Source organism: Leucopleurus acutus (assembly GCF_964270905.1).
Source record: "Leucopleurus acutus genome assembly, chromosome: 5".
Lineage (NCBI taxonomy): Eukaryota > Metazoa > Chordata > Mammalia > Artiodactyla > Delphinidae > Leucopleurus > Leucopleurus acutus.
In genome coordinates, this window is record NC_139147.1 from 67195687 (window position 1) to 67212400 (window position 16714).

The window sequence follows — 16714 nt, forward strand, 5'->3', positions numbered from 1 at the left end:
TTGTCTACCAAGTCCGTGAGAATCAAAAGAGATAATTTGATAAATGTAAAACTTCTTTTGAAATCTTGAGAATTACATAATTTGAGGACTACAGGTACTCTGCTCAATGTTGAAGGGCATGCAAAGATTTAAGACTTGATTATACCCATACATACCCTTCAGAGAACTTACAGGGCAAACAATATGATAAGAACTCTAAATGTAGTACAACCCAAATTCTATTTTTTATCGGAAATGGGAGATTTATTTGAACCAGGTAGATCCAGGAAGGGTATTTTGGTGGGGTGACATTTAATGTGAGTTTTGGGAGATAGTTAAGATTTTGATAGGACTAGGAGGAGAAGAAGTGAGCAATGTCTCTAAGTTTCTGAGTAACCATCAAGATAGAGATAACTCTTTGGAAATAAGGATACAGAAGAGTTCTGGAAGTTTGGATTTTGTTGGAACACCAGGAAATTCAAGTAAAACTGTCTATCAGGTAAGGAGAACAGTCAAGAATGGTAACTAATTAAGAAGCAGCATAGAAGTGATACTTGAAGCTATAGAAGTGAACTGAGAAAGACTGATAAACAGAAAAGCAGAGGGAAGAAGGTTGAACATTAGTGATAATCTAGTCTGCAATCTAGAGTCCTTTAGCAGTGGAGCAAAGCATCAGCAAGAGGAAATGATTAAAAGATTTAAAGCCATGAAATCTGAGGGCCCTTTCTGACCTCACACAATAAAGATCAATTGTTCAGGGGGAAATTCCAAGGGACAACAGATTTTTTATTTTTATGAACCTTTTCATGTAAATCTGAGTCTGTTCCACGAACACAGTTAATTGTATAGTTACAATTACAACGAGCAAACATCTTTGCTCGTTTTCCACCACCTCAGAGTCACTCCTTAGCTTCTAAAATGTGAGAAGACACTTTAACACTCTAATGACTGAAGTGCATACCACCCTTAAGCATGCACGATAATATTTTAAGAAGTTAATTTTAAATAAAATATTTTATTACATTCAGAACATATGTTGCAGAGGTTTGCAGCATGTTTAATATTTTTACTGGGCATATCTCCAAATCGATGGATGTCCTTGGAGAAATATCACTTAATTTGCCAATTTTGTGGGATAAGGTCCAGTACAGGAAATGAGGTTATACCGAATTTGAAAGTTGAGTTTATGTTAATATGACCTTATGTTAATATGACCATTGACCTTGAACAACATGGGAGTCAGTCAGATTGTGCCAACCCTCTACACAATCTGAGCATAACTTATAGTTGGGGCATAATTTATAGTTGGCCCTCACTATACACTATTTCTCTGTATCTGTGGTTCAGCATCTGAGGATTCTATCAACCTCAGATTGTGTAGTACTGTAGTATTTACTATTGAAAATTATCTGAGAATAAGTGGACCCATGCATTTCAAACCCATACTGTTCAAGGGTCAACTGTATTCATCTTCAGTTGCTGAGTATTAAATTACCACAATTTAGCAGTTTAAAACAAAACCCATATACTGTCTCACAGTTTCCGTGTGTCATGAATCTGGTTCAGGTTAGCTGAGTTCTTTGCTCAGGGTCTCAGAGACTGCAGTTCAGGTGTTGCCTAGGACTGCAGTTTCACCTGCAGCTCAGAGTTCTGTTCCAAGCTTTTGTGGTTGTTGGCAGAATTCATTTTCTTGCAGCTTTAAAACTCGTGATTTGTTTCTTCAAGGCCAGCAAGGGAGTGTCTCTCTAACTTCAGGGAAGGCCCTGATCCCTCTTTTAAAGGGCTCACCTGATTCTGTCAGGCCTACTAAGGATAATCTCTGTTGATTAACTCAAAGTTAAATAATTATGTCTGTAATATTCTTTAATATTTCCATGTCACATCAGGCTTACAGAAAAATCATAAAAACATACTATGAACTGTTGTATAGCCTTCAGCCAGATTCCCCAAATATCAATGTATGCATGTGTTCCCTTCACCCGCCCTCCTCTCAATCTAGCACTTGCTTGCTCCCTCCCTCTCTCTCCCCTTCCCTCCCCGCTTCCTCCCTCCCCCTCCCTCCTGTCCTCCCCCACCCCTCTTCCTCTCTTCCCTCCATTTTCACACACACACACACACACACACACACACATATACATATATACATATATATATAGCTTTTTATAATCATTTGAGAGTAAGTTGCAAACATCATGCTCCTCTAACAGTACATGCCCCCCTAAATACTTCAGTGTATACTTCCTACAAACAAGGGCATTCTTCTATATAATCAAATTATAGTTATCAAAATCAGGAGCTTAATATTAATACAATACTATTATCTAACTTCCACATCTGACTCAGTTTTAGCCAGTTGTTCCAATAATATCTCTCATAATAAAAGAAAATCTAGGATTATTTGTTGGATTTAGTTATCGTATCTGTTGAGTTTTCTTTAGTCTAGAATGGTTGCTGAGTATTTGAAATTGACATTTTTAGGAGTTCAGGCCAGTTATTTTGTAGAATCTCTTCCAATTTGTGTTTGACTAATGTTTCTCATGATTAGGTTCAGATTATGCACTTTTGGCAGGAACTCCTAGAGTTTTAGAATGTTTCTCAAGGATCCTTTGTAGAATCAGAGCTTTTATATAGCGGAGTTATCATCAGGTTCTAAAATGGAAATAATATTCCCCCAAATAAATATTCCCAAAAACAATTCACAAAACCAGACTTTTTAAGCAATTACAACTGACCATTTCCTAACACAGAGCCACTCAGAAAAGATTCTTTCTAAAAGAGTCCAGATCATTGGACTCCCAGTATTACTAACTGGTACTGGTAAATTACAAATGTTTCTCATCTGAAGGAGTGTATAAAAATTTGTTGAGAGGAATAAACCCTCGAAGAATAGCATTAACCTCTCATCTAACAATCAAAGGAAAAAATTGTGAAATAGTATTGAGGAGTCTCCCTTAAGAGAGAAGTAGGCTCAGTAGTTTCATTTAAAAGTTTCTGAACCCAAGTATTTTTGTCAATAAACAAGGATAAAAATACTCACTTCGCAGGACTTTTCTGAGGAGCTCATGAGACAATGCATACAAAGGTCCTACATGTTCTTTGGTATATAGTATATGTTCAATAAATGTTTATTTTTTCCCTATAGTCTTCCTCCAGCTAAATGGTACTGATATGAGAGCATGACATTGAATGATTCCTTGTTAAAATGTAGTTTATTTTGTTCAGTTGGGTTTTACTTTTGTGATTTAATACGTATATTTAAAAGGCTTCGACAACATCTATGAATTAAGTTCAAATTAGAAGATAACTATGATTCAATATCTTATAGTAACACTGCAGATGCTGTACAAGCTAAAAACTTCAAAAGTGTTTGAAAAACAGAAGGTAGGAGAAGGAAAACAAACATGTGAAATTGTAGAGGAAGATCCATATGCCATTCAGATGATCCACTGGTGTCCAGAGAGCAGAATATTCTGTGTATCAGGAGTCTCTGCATATGTCATAATTTATAAATTCAGCAGACATGAAATTACAACAGAAATAGTGGTAAGTCATTTAAAATTTAACTTTCACACTTAGTTATTAAAAGAAAACAGTTATCATAGATCTTAACTAGTGCTTGTTATGGTTTTAAGCCACCAAGAGTACAGTATGTGGCCAGTAATCCAATTCATAGAATTTTTAATTGTTCTTGTTACTTATTATGACATATTAAAAAAAATTTGGCTTAAAATGACGAAAACAGTTCTCTATCAAAATTTAGTATTATTAAATAGGATAGATTGTGCCTATAGGTTTTATGTAGATAGTTACTGATTTATTTTATATATAAATGTCAAATTAATGCAAGCTTTGTTCTATATCTTTATTAAAATTTTAAAAAATTTATCTTTTTGCCAACTAATTGCCATAAATGATTATTTCTCAACTACAATAAGATTACTTTGAATGATTTTTTAAATAGCAACATATTTGTAGGGTGGAAATAATTATGGGCCTGCCTTACGTAATCTTAATTTTTAAACTGATGAAATAATTTAATTATTCAAAATAATGATGCTCTCATGGGATAAATTAAATCTAACTTAAGGCACCTATAGATAATGGGTCTTCTCTACCCAGTCCATTTTACCATTTTATCAGAAAATAAAGATTATCTATTAAAGGCCTATGTATAACTGTTTTTACCTCAATGGCTAAAATTAAACATTGCCCTTAAAGTATATATTAGTTAAAACCCAGGCTTTGGAGTCAGATGAGCCTAGCTTTTAATTCTGGCTTTACCAATGAATATCTGTGTGATTCTGAACAAGTCACAAGGCCCATTAGTCAGTAGTACAGTCTGGGTAAGTCTCAACTTCATCACTCATATAACTTCCTGTGTAAATAAAATAGAAAAACAGAAAATAATCATAAACTAGAAATTGTAATGCCACTTTCATAGAGTTCTTGTGATGATTATAAAAAGTCATTAGCAGAGTGTCTTAGTAAGCACTCAATAATTGGTAATTATTATTGTCACCAGAGGTTTTAAGTTTTAAGATAATTATGACAATCATTTTGATAATATTGCTGTATTCACTACTCCATAATTACACTTTTTGTAAGCAATTGTTTTTAATCTCAAAAATGCTTATTTTTACATTGAAAAGTGAATGTTTATGTTATAAAATAGATTTTATTTGAGCATTGAATGCAGTCATAAAGTAATTTAAAAACATTTTCAGCTTTAAAAAAAAAGGGTTTGGATCACCTTTTTATTCCAGTATAAATTATCATATGTTTTTCATTAAGCAATTCTGACCAAGCTAATGAAATTATATAAGAGCTAAACTAATGAAACAAACAAAAATATGGAATTTATTTTGGAAAATTTATACTGAAGTAATTCAAAGTCAAGATTGAATGAAGGTTTTTTAAAGCTAAGAAGCTTTGTACAAATAACAATTTGTGTGTTGCGTGTGTGTGTGTTTTTACAGACACACATCCAATTTAGTTTCTTTCATTGGAATAACCATGACCAGTTTCTCCTTTTATTTTATCATATATGGAATTGTAATTTATACTTTATCTTAAGGAATATTTATTATACAGAAAATTTATCTCCACTGGTAGGTATTTTCTTATAATTCTGAAGAATTAACAAACATTTTAAGGACTTCCCTGGTGGCGCAGTGGTTAAGAATCCACCTGCCAATGCAGGGAACATGGGTACAAGCCCTGGTCCAGGAAGATCCCACATGCCGCAGAGCAACTAAGCCCATGTGCCATAACTACTGAGCCCGTGTGCCACACAACTGCTGAAGCCCACGTGCCTAGAGCCCATGCTCTGCAACAAGAGAAGCCACCGCAGTGAGAAGCCCGCACACCACAATGAAGAGTAGCCCCTGCTCGCCACAACTAGAGAAAGCCGTGCACAGCAACGAAGACCCGACACAGCCAAAAATAAATAAATTTATTTATTTTTTTAATTTACATTTTTTTGTGAATGCCACTGAATATTCTATATAATTTATTATTTAATTCAGTTTGGGGTATCTCAACTTTACTATGAATTGAACTAATTAATCTGAAAAAAATAATAATTACTGAAAGAGTACCAGATATTTTAATGTGATTGTTATGAAAATCTAGGTTAAATCAAAACTTGATTTTTCTTTTTTTAAGTCATTAGAGGTACGACTTCAGTGTGATATTGAAGATATTATTACGCCGGAACCAGACACAAGTCCTCCATTTCCTGATCTCTCATCCCAGCTTCCTTCTTCAAGGAGTCTTTCTGGGAGCACTAACACTGTGGCTAGTGAAGGAGTAACGAAGGATAGTATCCCATGCCTCAAGTAAGAGTTGCTACCAAATTTTAAAACAATTTTACATGTTAATTGTATAATTCATTGAAACTGTACCAAATAAAATCATCCTCCTCTTTTATTAAGTTGTTGTCAAGTGGTCTACAGTCCACCAAGGGGTACCTTTGTCTTCTTTTTTTTGGAATATCTATGAAGAGGGCACAATATTTCCATTCTTCATTACTAATAAATATATTTCCTTCCCTGACCGACCCTAAAGAAAACATAGCTTTGATAGAATGGGAAAACGTTTGGCAGAGCAGAAACTTGCCACTTGCCTGGTACTTCTCAACTGATAAAGTATTTTTAGGGAACGTCTTCAGCCTTCTTGTAATCCAAAAGTTAAACCAAGTTTACTACAAGAATACTATGTCAGAAAAAAGGCTTTTTTTCTCTCATGGTTACTAGGATATTGCATAATATTTTTTTCTCTTTTTTCAACTGATACTATTTTGTAATAAACTGCATTGTCTCAGTATATCTAAACAAATTTAGTGTCATGCTCAAATAAAACTTAAAGTTAATCAAGCCTATAGTGATGTTTATCTTGTTTTTATGCTTTCTGGTAATAGGGTACAAAAGAATGCAGTTTCCTTAAGTTACCACTTACTGCTTCTACATTGTCAAACCAAATGTTTCTAATATTAGCTGGTTGGAGAATTTAGCCTAAGCAAGGAATTTCTCTGAGCCTCATATGAAACTATCTGAGTCTGCTACTCAAGGAACTGTGGATAACTAGTTTCCTCATTTCCTATAAAAACACTTATGGAAAATTTAAAGATGAGGTTTCAGGAGAAAAATAAGCTTACCATACAGTTAGCAGTTGCTGTACTTTTGTAATCATTGCTTCTGCCCCGCACCCCAAATTTTTCTTGTGAAATTAAAAAAGGAAGTATAAGTAGGCATTACTGAGAGGAAAATCTATGAAGGGGAAACAAAATCATTAAACTTTAGCAAATGGAAAACTTTCATAATGTTATAATTTTACACATTTAATTTTTCCTTCATATCACTTTGCTTCACTTAATTGATTTATATTAAAATGAAAGACAGAGAACAAAAAATTAAACAAAGCTTAAGAAAGCACTGTAGATTTATTAGCTAAGAAGACCCATCACTAAAGTGGGTCCTGCAATGACCTGAGTATTTTTCTATAAAATTTAAAAAATATAAAAGATAGGGATAAAAGAGAAAAACCAGTAAAATCAGCAGAAATCTGATAGTGGAGATGAAGTAAATAATACCATGTGTTGTAGCATTTAATGCAGATTTGTAAAGTAGTAGTGACAATCTTAAGGATTATCAAGAGAACCAAGGGGATTCAGTATAATCCTATATGTATATAAGCTCCAAAGGACCAAGCAGCAGAAGTATATTATTCTTTGAGTTACAGTATATTACAAGTGGTTCTTGAGTTGCATATAATCTATGCTTTACTAAATTATATGTTGACATCCATCCCTAAATGACTTTCCTTTGCTGGATTTAGATATCCATATACATAAGCTAATAAATAAGCCTTTCAATACTGCCAGCTCTTCATTTTTAGCAATATTACAATTCTTACCAATATACACATGTTTGTGCAATTATCTGATTTTCTTTTGATTTTGTATGAGGTCATCATAGGCCTCATTAGGAGGATGAGACTTAAACCAAATGTAGATGAGGGAGTTATCTGAAGAATATCTGGTGGAAGAGTATTCCAGGCAGCAGGAACAGCTAAAGCAAAGGTCTTAAAGTGCCTGGCATATAAGGAGGTCAGTGTAGCTAGAACAAGGAAAGGATGGTGGGCAGTAGAGGACAGGGTAGTAGGAGATGAAGTCAGATGGGTAATAGAGGGCAAATTATAGGCCATTGTAAGGACCTTGACTTTTATTCCTAATTAAATGGGGATGATTATAGGGTTTTAAATACAGAAGTGATATGATCAGACTTAAATTTTAAACTGGTCACTTTGGTCACTATGGTGAAGGTAGATTTGGGGATGGAAGGGGAAAGGTAAAAGATGGGAGACCAATAAGGAGGCTATTGCACCTACCTAGAGATAATGTTAAGGTCTGGCAGATTCAGCAAAACAGAAGAAAACAAAACAGAACAGGATACACTAATTTGAATTTCAGAGAAACAATGAACATTTTTAGTATCAGTATATCCCAAATATTACATGGGAAATACAGTAAAAAAACCCAAATAAACAAAATAAACCCATTATTTATTGTTTATTTGAAATTCAGATTTAAATGGATATCCCATATTTTTATTTGTCAACTGTAACTAGGATGGTAGCTGTACTAAAGTATTATAAAAAGTGGTCAGCTTCTGCATATATTTTGAAGGTAGCACCAATACATTTGATAATTGGTTGGATGTGAGATATGAGATGCAAGGTATAAGAATATTAGTCAAGGATTACTTTAAGGTTTTTAAACTCAATAACTAGAAGGATAAGAGCTGCTATCAGCTGGAATAGAGAAGGATGCAAGTGGAGCAAATTCATAGAGAAAGCAGGAATTCAGCTTTTGAATATGTTGAACTCTTAAGTTGGGTGGTAGATTAATGGTCATAGTTTTTATTGTTATGCATTATAACTTACATATATGTAACAAATATTATGTAAAAAAATAAATAATAAAAATAATTAAAAATACTACTATCACAAGAGAAAAAGGAACTGATGAAAGCCAGGTGAAGTTGTGGATCTGACTGAAAAACTACTTAAAGGAAAGGCTAAGAAATCACAAGTGTCTTGGTTTATTTTGAGAAAGCTAGAGAAGATACTGCCTACCTGCATAATGTCCTCAATGCCTGGTGTTTTATATTTCTGTAGGAAGATTTGTTGTAAATTCTGAAAATAAGCATGAACATACGTATTTGAACTGTATATGATGCAATTACTTTTTCTCTGTTTTCTAGTGTTAAGACACGACCAGTGCGGATGCCTCCAGGGTATCAAGCAGAACTTGTTATTCAGTTGGTCTGGGTGGATGGTGAACCTCCACAACAGATTACTAGCCTTGCTGTAAGCTCGGCATATGGAATGTAAGTAGTTAACAGTCTTTTAATGTGTACTATTTATCTGATATGTTTGATATATTTAAATGTTTCTTTTAAAATACTTAAGTGAAATCCTAAAAATGGAAAGAAGCCCTTACCTGGATTTTTATTAGATTGAAAATGGTACTAAGAAAAATAATAATTTAAATATAAACTGTGATTCTGTGTTCTTTCTTGATGTCAAACTTTAATAGTATCCCCACTTTAAATGTTGTTGGGAGGTTGTTAGGATGTTAATACACTCATACATGTTTGTTTGTTTGCTTTGTCTTTTCTATCCTTTCCCTCCTTGTGTTTCATTTTGGATACTTTCTTCTGACTTGTCTTTAAAAGTTCACTAATTCTTCAGTGCTGTCTAATCTAATGGTAGATTGACTCATGGAGTTCAATTTCAGTTATTTTTTAGTTCTAGACCTTCCATTTGGTTCTTTTTAAAGCTTTCTGTTACCTTCTTAAATTATCGCTCTTGTCTTTTATTTCCTTGAACATGTTGAATATAGTTACTTTAAATATGTGTTTGATAACTCCATAACTGGTTTCTAGCTTAGCATTTGTCTTGGTTTTTGGTCACATTATATCGTCTTCATGTAACCTACGTTTGCTTTTTGATTTTGTTTCCGTTTTGTTTTTTTTAATTCAAAATTATATGAACATTATCTACTCCCATATATATATATATATATATATATATATGAATATTATAGAGATAATTTGAGGTTCTAAATGATGTTATCATTCTCCAAAAAGTATTTTTCATTTCCTCTGACAGGGTAAACTGAGAGTCAGTAGAAAGTGCAGAACAGCATAATCCAGTCAGACATCCTATCTTTGAAAGTTGGATTGTATTCCCTTTAAAAGCTAATTTAGTTCTAATTAATCCTTATTCCTAGATTGTTGCCCTGCATAGAAGTTGTACCAAATTCTACTCCCACCAGCAATGTTTGAGAATACCTGATTCCCTACAACCTTTCTAACAATAGTATATAACCAAACTTTTAATCCCTGTCATTTTAAGTAAAAGGAAGTATATTATTATAATATTAACACTTCCCTTGTATCTTAAGTGAAATTGGACATCTTTTTCTCTACTGTGACATTTCTGTTTCTATTCTTTGTCCATTTTTTGGCAGAGTTGTTGTCTTTTAGATTTGTGAAAAATGTTTACATAGTAAGTAAGTTAGCTTTCTCTGTGATGTAACCTATAGATATTTTCCTTTCTCTTGTTTCTTTTATGACTTTGTTTAGGATGGTTTTTTCCATGCAAAAATTTAAAATTTTTTAATTTAATTTTTAAATTCTATTTTTTTCTTTTATAGCTCTGGATTTTGTGTCATACTTAGAAAAGCCTTTTTCACTTCAAAATAATGAAGAATATTGTCCTATATCATTGTTTGTTTAATATATTTAAGTCTTTATCTGGAGTTTATTTAGGTATGAGGTATGAAATAGGGATTAAACTTTATTTCTTACCTGATGACTAAGAGTTATGCCAATACCACTTCCTGGATATTTCATCTTTCCCGTCTAAATTTGGAATCATTTTTTATCAAATAATACATTAAAATATATATATATTTGGCTCTATTTCTATACTTCCCAGTCTGCCCCTAAGCTAAGTCTCATGAGCTCCAAGAGAACTCCTTGAAGCCAGCTGAAAGGGTGAATACCTGAAAAAAACCTGTGTTCCTAGAATTTGGGGCGGAGGTAGATGTATGTGAATATGATATTGGGAGCTTGCTTCTTGGCTGAAAAATTCTTTGGTAGGAAAGCTGGCAGGAACAGTCCATGGATGAGGGGAGGAAAGGAAGGGAGTGTGGGGACAGCTGATAATCCCATTGTTTGATATGGCAAGAAGATATGCTTATCTTTTTACCCGGGTAGTTACCACTGAAGTTGGCTGAGCTCAAGCCATTTTCAGGGTTCCCTACTTAGAGACTGACCTACAAAGGCAAGGCAATGCCAAAATTAAGAGCTGTGAAGGTGTATTGCCAGGTTCAGGAGCTGAAGGTTGTTGGAATAAGTAAGTCAGGTAGAGAGCATATTTCCCTTATAAAGTTACTGTGGGGTTGACAGTCATTACAAAGCCTCTGAAGAACCTACACTTGTATGAGAAAGCTTGGACGCCTGCCTCATAGATACTCTCAACTGCCAAAAAACTCCAGTTCAATTGGCTATCCATGTATATTCCACCAAAGTTTTAGGAAATAAGTAACAACAGTACTTATTTTCTTTCTGAGAACTTATTCCTCTTTCTGAGAATTGTGAAAGAAAAAAAGCATATTCCTCTCGTTTTATGAGGCCAACATAACCTGATATCAAAACTTGAAAAGGGATTGGATCAAGATGGCAGAGTAGGAGGATGTGGAACTCATCACCCCCCACAAACAACTCAAAAATTCACCTACATGTGGAACAAGTCTCATGGAACTGGAAACTGTCAGAAGAATTCCTATACAACTAAAGCTGCAAGAAAGATTTCCATGTAACAGGGTAGGATGGAAAAAAGTCATAGGGTTGGGACCTCCACCCTGGGTAGGGAGCTGAAAGGTTGAGAAGGTCTGCACCTGTGGACCCTTACCCTGGGGGCTGAGTAGGTCAAGCCACAGACTGGAATTCCCAGTCCTGGGGCCCTACACAGAGGAGACAAGCCCCTTTGGCTGTAGATAGAACTGCCTGCCAAAACTGAATCAAGAAGAAACAGATAATTTGAACAGACTGATCACTAGAAGTGAAGTAGAATCTGTAATTAAAAAAACAAAAACAAACAAACAAAACAACCTCCCTGCACAGAAGTCAAGGACTGGATGGTTTCAGTGAGGAATTCTACCAAAATTACAAAGAAGGACTTATACCTATCCTTCTCAAACTATTCCAGAAAATTGAAGAAGAGGGAACACTCCCAAATTCATTCTATGAAGCCACCATCACCCTGACACCAAAACCAGACAAATATACTACAAGACAAAAAAATTATAGGCCAATATCACTGATGAATATAGATGCAAAAATCCTTGACAAAATATTAGCAAACCAAATCCAACAATACGTAAAAAGGATCATACAACATGATCGAGTTGAATTCGTTCCAGAGTCACAAGGATGGATGGTTCAACATACACAACTCAATCAATATGATACACCACATTAACAAAAGGAAAGACAAAAACCATGTGATCATCTCAGTAGACAAAGAAAGAGCATCTGACAAAATTCAATATCCATTTATGATAAAAACTCTCATCAAAGTGGGTATAGAGGGAACATATCTCAACATCATAAAGGCCATTTATGACAAACCCACGACTCACATAATACTCAATGGTTAAAAGCTAAAAATTTTCCTATTAAATTCAGGAAGAAGACAAGGATACCCACTCTCACCACTTCTGTTCAACATAGTATTGGAAATCCTAGCCACAGCCATCAGGCAAGAAAAAGAAATAAAAGGTATCCAAGTTGGAAGGGGAGAGGTAAAACTGTCACTATTTACAGGTGACATGATACTCTGTATAGAGAACCCTAAAGTCTTCACCCCAAAACTATTAGAACTAATAAATGTATTCAGCAAGGTCACAGGATACAAGATTAATATACAGAGATTTGCTGCATTTCTATACACTAATAATGAAATATCAGAAAGAGAAATTTTTAAAAATCCCATGTAAAATTGCATCCAAAAAACAAAAAAAAAACCCCTAGGAATAAACTTAACTGAAGAGGTGAAATACCTATATGCTGAAAGTATAAAACATTGATGTAGGAAATTGAAGATTATTCAAAGAAACAGAAAGGTATCCCATGCTCTTGGATTGGAAGAATTAATATTGTTAAAATGGCCATACTACCCAAAGCAATCTACAGATTTACATGGAACCAGAAAAGACCCATAATTGCCAAAGCAATCCTGGGGGAAAAAAACAAGGCATACCCTTCCAGATTCTATACTATACTACAAATCTACTGTGATCAAAACAGTGTGGTAGGGCTTCCCTGGTGGCGCAGTGGTTGAGAGTCCGCCTGCCTATGCAGGGGACGCGGGTTCGTGCCCCGGTCCGGGAAGATCCCACATGCCACGGAGCAGCTGGGCGCATGAGCCATGGCCACTGAGCCTGTGCATCTGGAGCCTGTGCTTTGCAACGGGAGAGGCCACAACAGTGAGAGGCCCGTGTACCGCCAAAAAAAAAAAAAAAAAAAACAACAGTGTGGTATTGGCACAAAAATAGACATATAGAACAATGGAACAGAATAGAGAGCCCAGAAATAAACCTACACACCTACACATCAATTAATCTATGACAAAGGAGGCAGGAATATACAATAGAGAAAAGACCATTTCTTCAACAAGTGGTGTTGGGAAAGCTGGACAACTGCATATAAAACAATGAAATTAGAACATTCCCTCACACCATATACAAAAATAAACTTAAAATAGTTTAAAAACCTGAATGTAAGACATGACACCAAAACTCCTAGAAGAGAACATAGGCAAAACATTCTTTGACATAAAGTGTAGCAATATTTTCTTTGATTAGTCTCCCAAGGCAAAAGAAATCAAAGCAAATGTAAAAGCTTTTGCACAGCAAAGGAAACCATCAATAAAATGAAAAGACAACCTATGGAATAGGAGAAAATATTTGCAAACTGTGCCTCCAACAAGGGGTTAATATCCAAAATATACAAACAGCTCATACAACTCAATATCAAACACACACACACACACACACACACACACACACACAAAGAATCCAATGTTAAAAATGGGCAGAAGACCTAAATAAACATTTTTCTAAAGAAGATGTACAGATAGCTAACAGGCATGTGAAAAGATGCTCAACATCGTTGATTATTAGAGAAATGCAAATCAAAACCACAATGAGTTATCACCTCACACTAATCAGAATGGCTGTCATCAAAAGGTCTACAAATAATAAGGGCTTCCCTGGTGGCGCAGTGGTTGAGAGTCCGCCTGCCGATGCAGGGGACACGGGTTCGTGCCCCGGTCCGGGAAGATCCCACATGCGGCGGAGCGGCTGGGCCCGTGAGCCATGGCCGCTGAGCCTGCGCATCCGGAGCCTGTGCTCCGCAACGGGAGAGGCCACAGCAGTGAGAGGCACGCATACCACAAAAAAAAAAAAAAAAAAAAAAAAAAAAGGTCTACAAATAATAAATGTTGGAGAGGATGTGGAGAAAAGAGAACCCTTGTATACTGTTGGAGAGAATGTAAATTGGTGCATCTGCTAAGGAAAATAGAATGGAGGTTTCTTAAAAAGCTAAAAGTAGAACTACCATATGATAAGCAATTCTACTCCTGGGTATATATCCAGAAAAAATAAAAACTCTAATTTGAAAAGATACATGCACACCAATCAATGTTCATAGCAGCACTATTTACAATAGCCAAGACATGGAAGCAACCCAAATGCCCATCAATAGATGATTGGCTTAAGAAGATGTGGTACATATATACCATGGAATATTACTCAGACATAAAAAAAGAATGAAATATTGCCATTTGCAGCAACATGGATGGGCCTAGAGAATATTATGCTTGGTGAAATAAGTCAGAGAAAGACAAATACTATATGATATCACTTGTATTGTAGAATCTGAAAAATATACACACGAATCTATATACAAAACAGAAACAGACTCACATACATAGAAAACAAATGTGTGGTTGCCAAAGGGTAGAGGGAAGAGGGGAGGGACAAATTAGGAAAATGGGGTTAACAAACACAACTACTATACATAAAATAGATAAGCACAAGGTTTTTACTGTATACCACATGGAATTATATGCAGTATCTTGTAATAACCTATAATGGAATATAATCTACAAAAAACCCAAATTACCATGCTGAAACTAACACAATACTATAAATCAACTATAGTTGAATTTAAAATTTTTTTAAATTAAAAAATAAAAATTTGAAAAAAGCATTACAAAAAGTGAAAATTATAAGTCCATATCATGCATGAACATAGATACAAAAATCCCAGCCAAACTATAAATAAATATAGCAATAAAAATATCATAATCGAGTTTGGTTTTATACCAGGAATGCAAGGTTTGTTCAACATTTGAAATGAATCAGTGTAAATCATCACATTAATAGGATAACGTAGAAAACCATAATGATTAAGCCATAGATGAGAAAAGCAAAATAAACATTTACTAACAACTAACTAAAACAAGAAGGGAATTTCTTTAGTGTGATATATGACAACAAATATTATTCGTACTTAATAATGTTAAAAGCTTTACCTCTGGGATAAAAACAAGACAAGGATGACTGCTGTGACCACTTCTATTTTCATTGTACTGAGAAAGGTAAATAAATCAGTCGTATGGATTGGAAACAAAGGAAATGTAAAAAAAAATCATTTAGCAGATAAATTATTACAATTAGTAATTGAGTTTAACAAGGTTACTGGATACAGAGTCCAGGTAAAAAATAGACTATATTTTCATATACTTACAAAATAGTTAGAAACTAAAATTGTATAAAGATTTCATCTACAATAAAATAAAAATAAAAGATCTAGGAATAAATCTAATAAAAGATATTTAAGACTTCTACCCAGAAAACTATAAAACTTAAGATAAATTTAAGAACCTAAATCATGGAATGAAAAATTCAGTAGTAGTGTAAAGATGACAATTTTTCACAAATTGATCTATAGATATACCAGAATACCAATATAAATTTCAGCTATAGATATACCAGAATACCAATATAAATTTCCCTTCTAAAACGTACAGAGAAATGCAAAGGGCCACAACTAGCTGAGACAGTATGGAAGAAAAACAGAATTAGAAGGCTCTACTTGAAAACAAGACTTACTAAATAAAGCTGTATTAGTCATGACAGTGTTCTTATTGGTGCAGGATAGACAAATAGACCAATGAACAGAATAAAGAGCACAGAAATAGATACAAGCATATTTAGCCAAATTGGTTCTGCAGAGCAATGGAGGAAATGACAGGTTCCCTGCCACCCAATAAGTAGTAAAAAGTCAATTGAATAATTATATAGAAAAAATGAAATTTGACTCTTCCACTGTACACAAAGATTCTAGAAAGTGTAATAGGAGAGTTTCTTCATAATACTTGGGTTAAGGAATTATTTCTTAAACAGTACTCAAAAAGTATAAACCATAGAGGAAAACATTAAGAATTTCTTGGGGGCTTCCCTGGTGGCGCAGTGGTTGAGAGTCCACCTGCTGATGCAGGGGACACGGGTTCGTGCCCCGGTCCGGGAGGATCCCACATGCCACGGAGCAGCTGGGCCCGTGAGCCATGGCCGCTGAGCCTGCGCGTCCGGAGCCTGAGCTCCGCAATGGGAGAGGCCACAGCAGTGAGAGGCCTGCGTACCGCAAAAAACAAACAAACAAACAAACAAACAACAAAAAAAATTTCTTGGAAAAAAATGCACAATTAAGAGAGTGAAATGGCAGGACAAGGAAGAGATACTTGGATTAATTTTATCTGACAGTGGACTCCTATCCAGAGTGTAAACAGAATCATCAATAAGAAAAATATAACTCAATAGCAAAAAATGCAGAAGAAATTTGAACAAACATGTCATAAAAGAGAGTATCTAAATGACATATATTTTCATATTTATATGAAAAGGTACACCATTACCATTGGTAATGTTGGTAGTGTTTGCAATGATATTGGGTATCAAGAACTCTCAAACGCTGCTGCTAAGAGGGTAAATTGGTGAATCTACTTTATAAAGTTGTTAACTTTATTTACTTCATTTTAGCATACCTATGTATGCATGCCCTACAACCCAGAAGTTTCATTTCTAGGTATATACCCAATG

The 16714-nt window shown here is 34.7% G+C and overlaps 1 protein-coding gene across 2 annotated transcripts in view; it reads left to right on the forward strand.

The window, feature by feature from the left end:
- The window catches only part of STXBP5L (syntaxin binding protein 5L), a 377334-nt gene that overhangs the window by 234897 nt on the left and 125723 nt on the right, over positions 1 to 16714 (forward strand). For both annotated transcript variants that reach the window (XM_082839711.1, XM_082839710.1), the window contains exons 16-18: positions 3305 to 3522; positions 5644 to 5816; positions 8742 to 8867. In XM_082839711.1, the coding sequence (XP_082695837.1) occupies positions 3305 to 3522; positions 5644 to 5816; positions 8742 to 8867 (517 nt within the window). The remainder of the gene's footprint in view (positions 1 to 3304; positions 3523 to 5643; positions 5817 to 8741; positions 8868 to 16714) is intronic.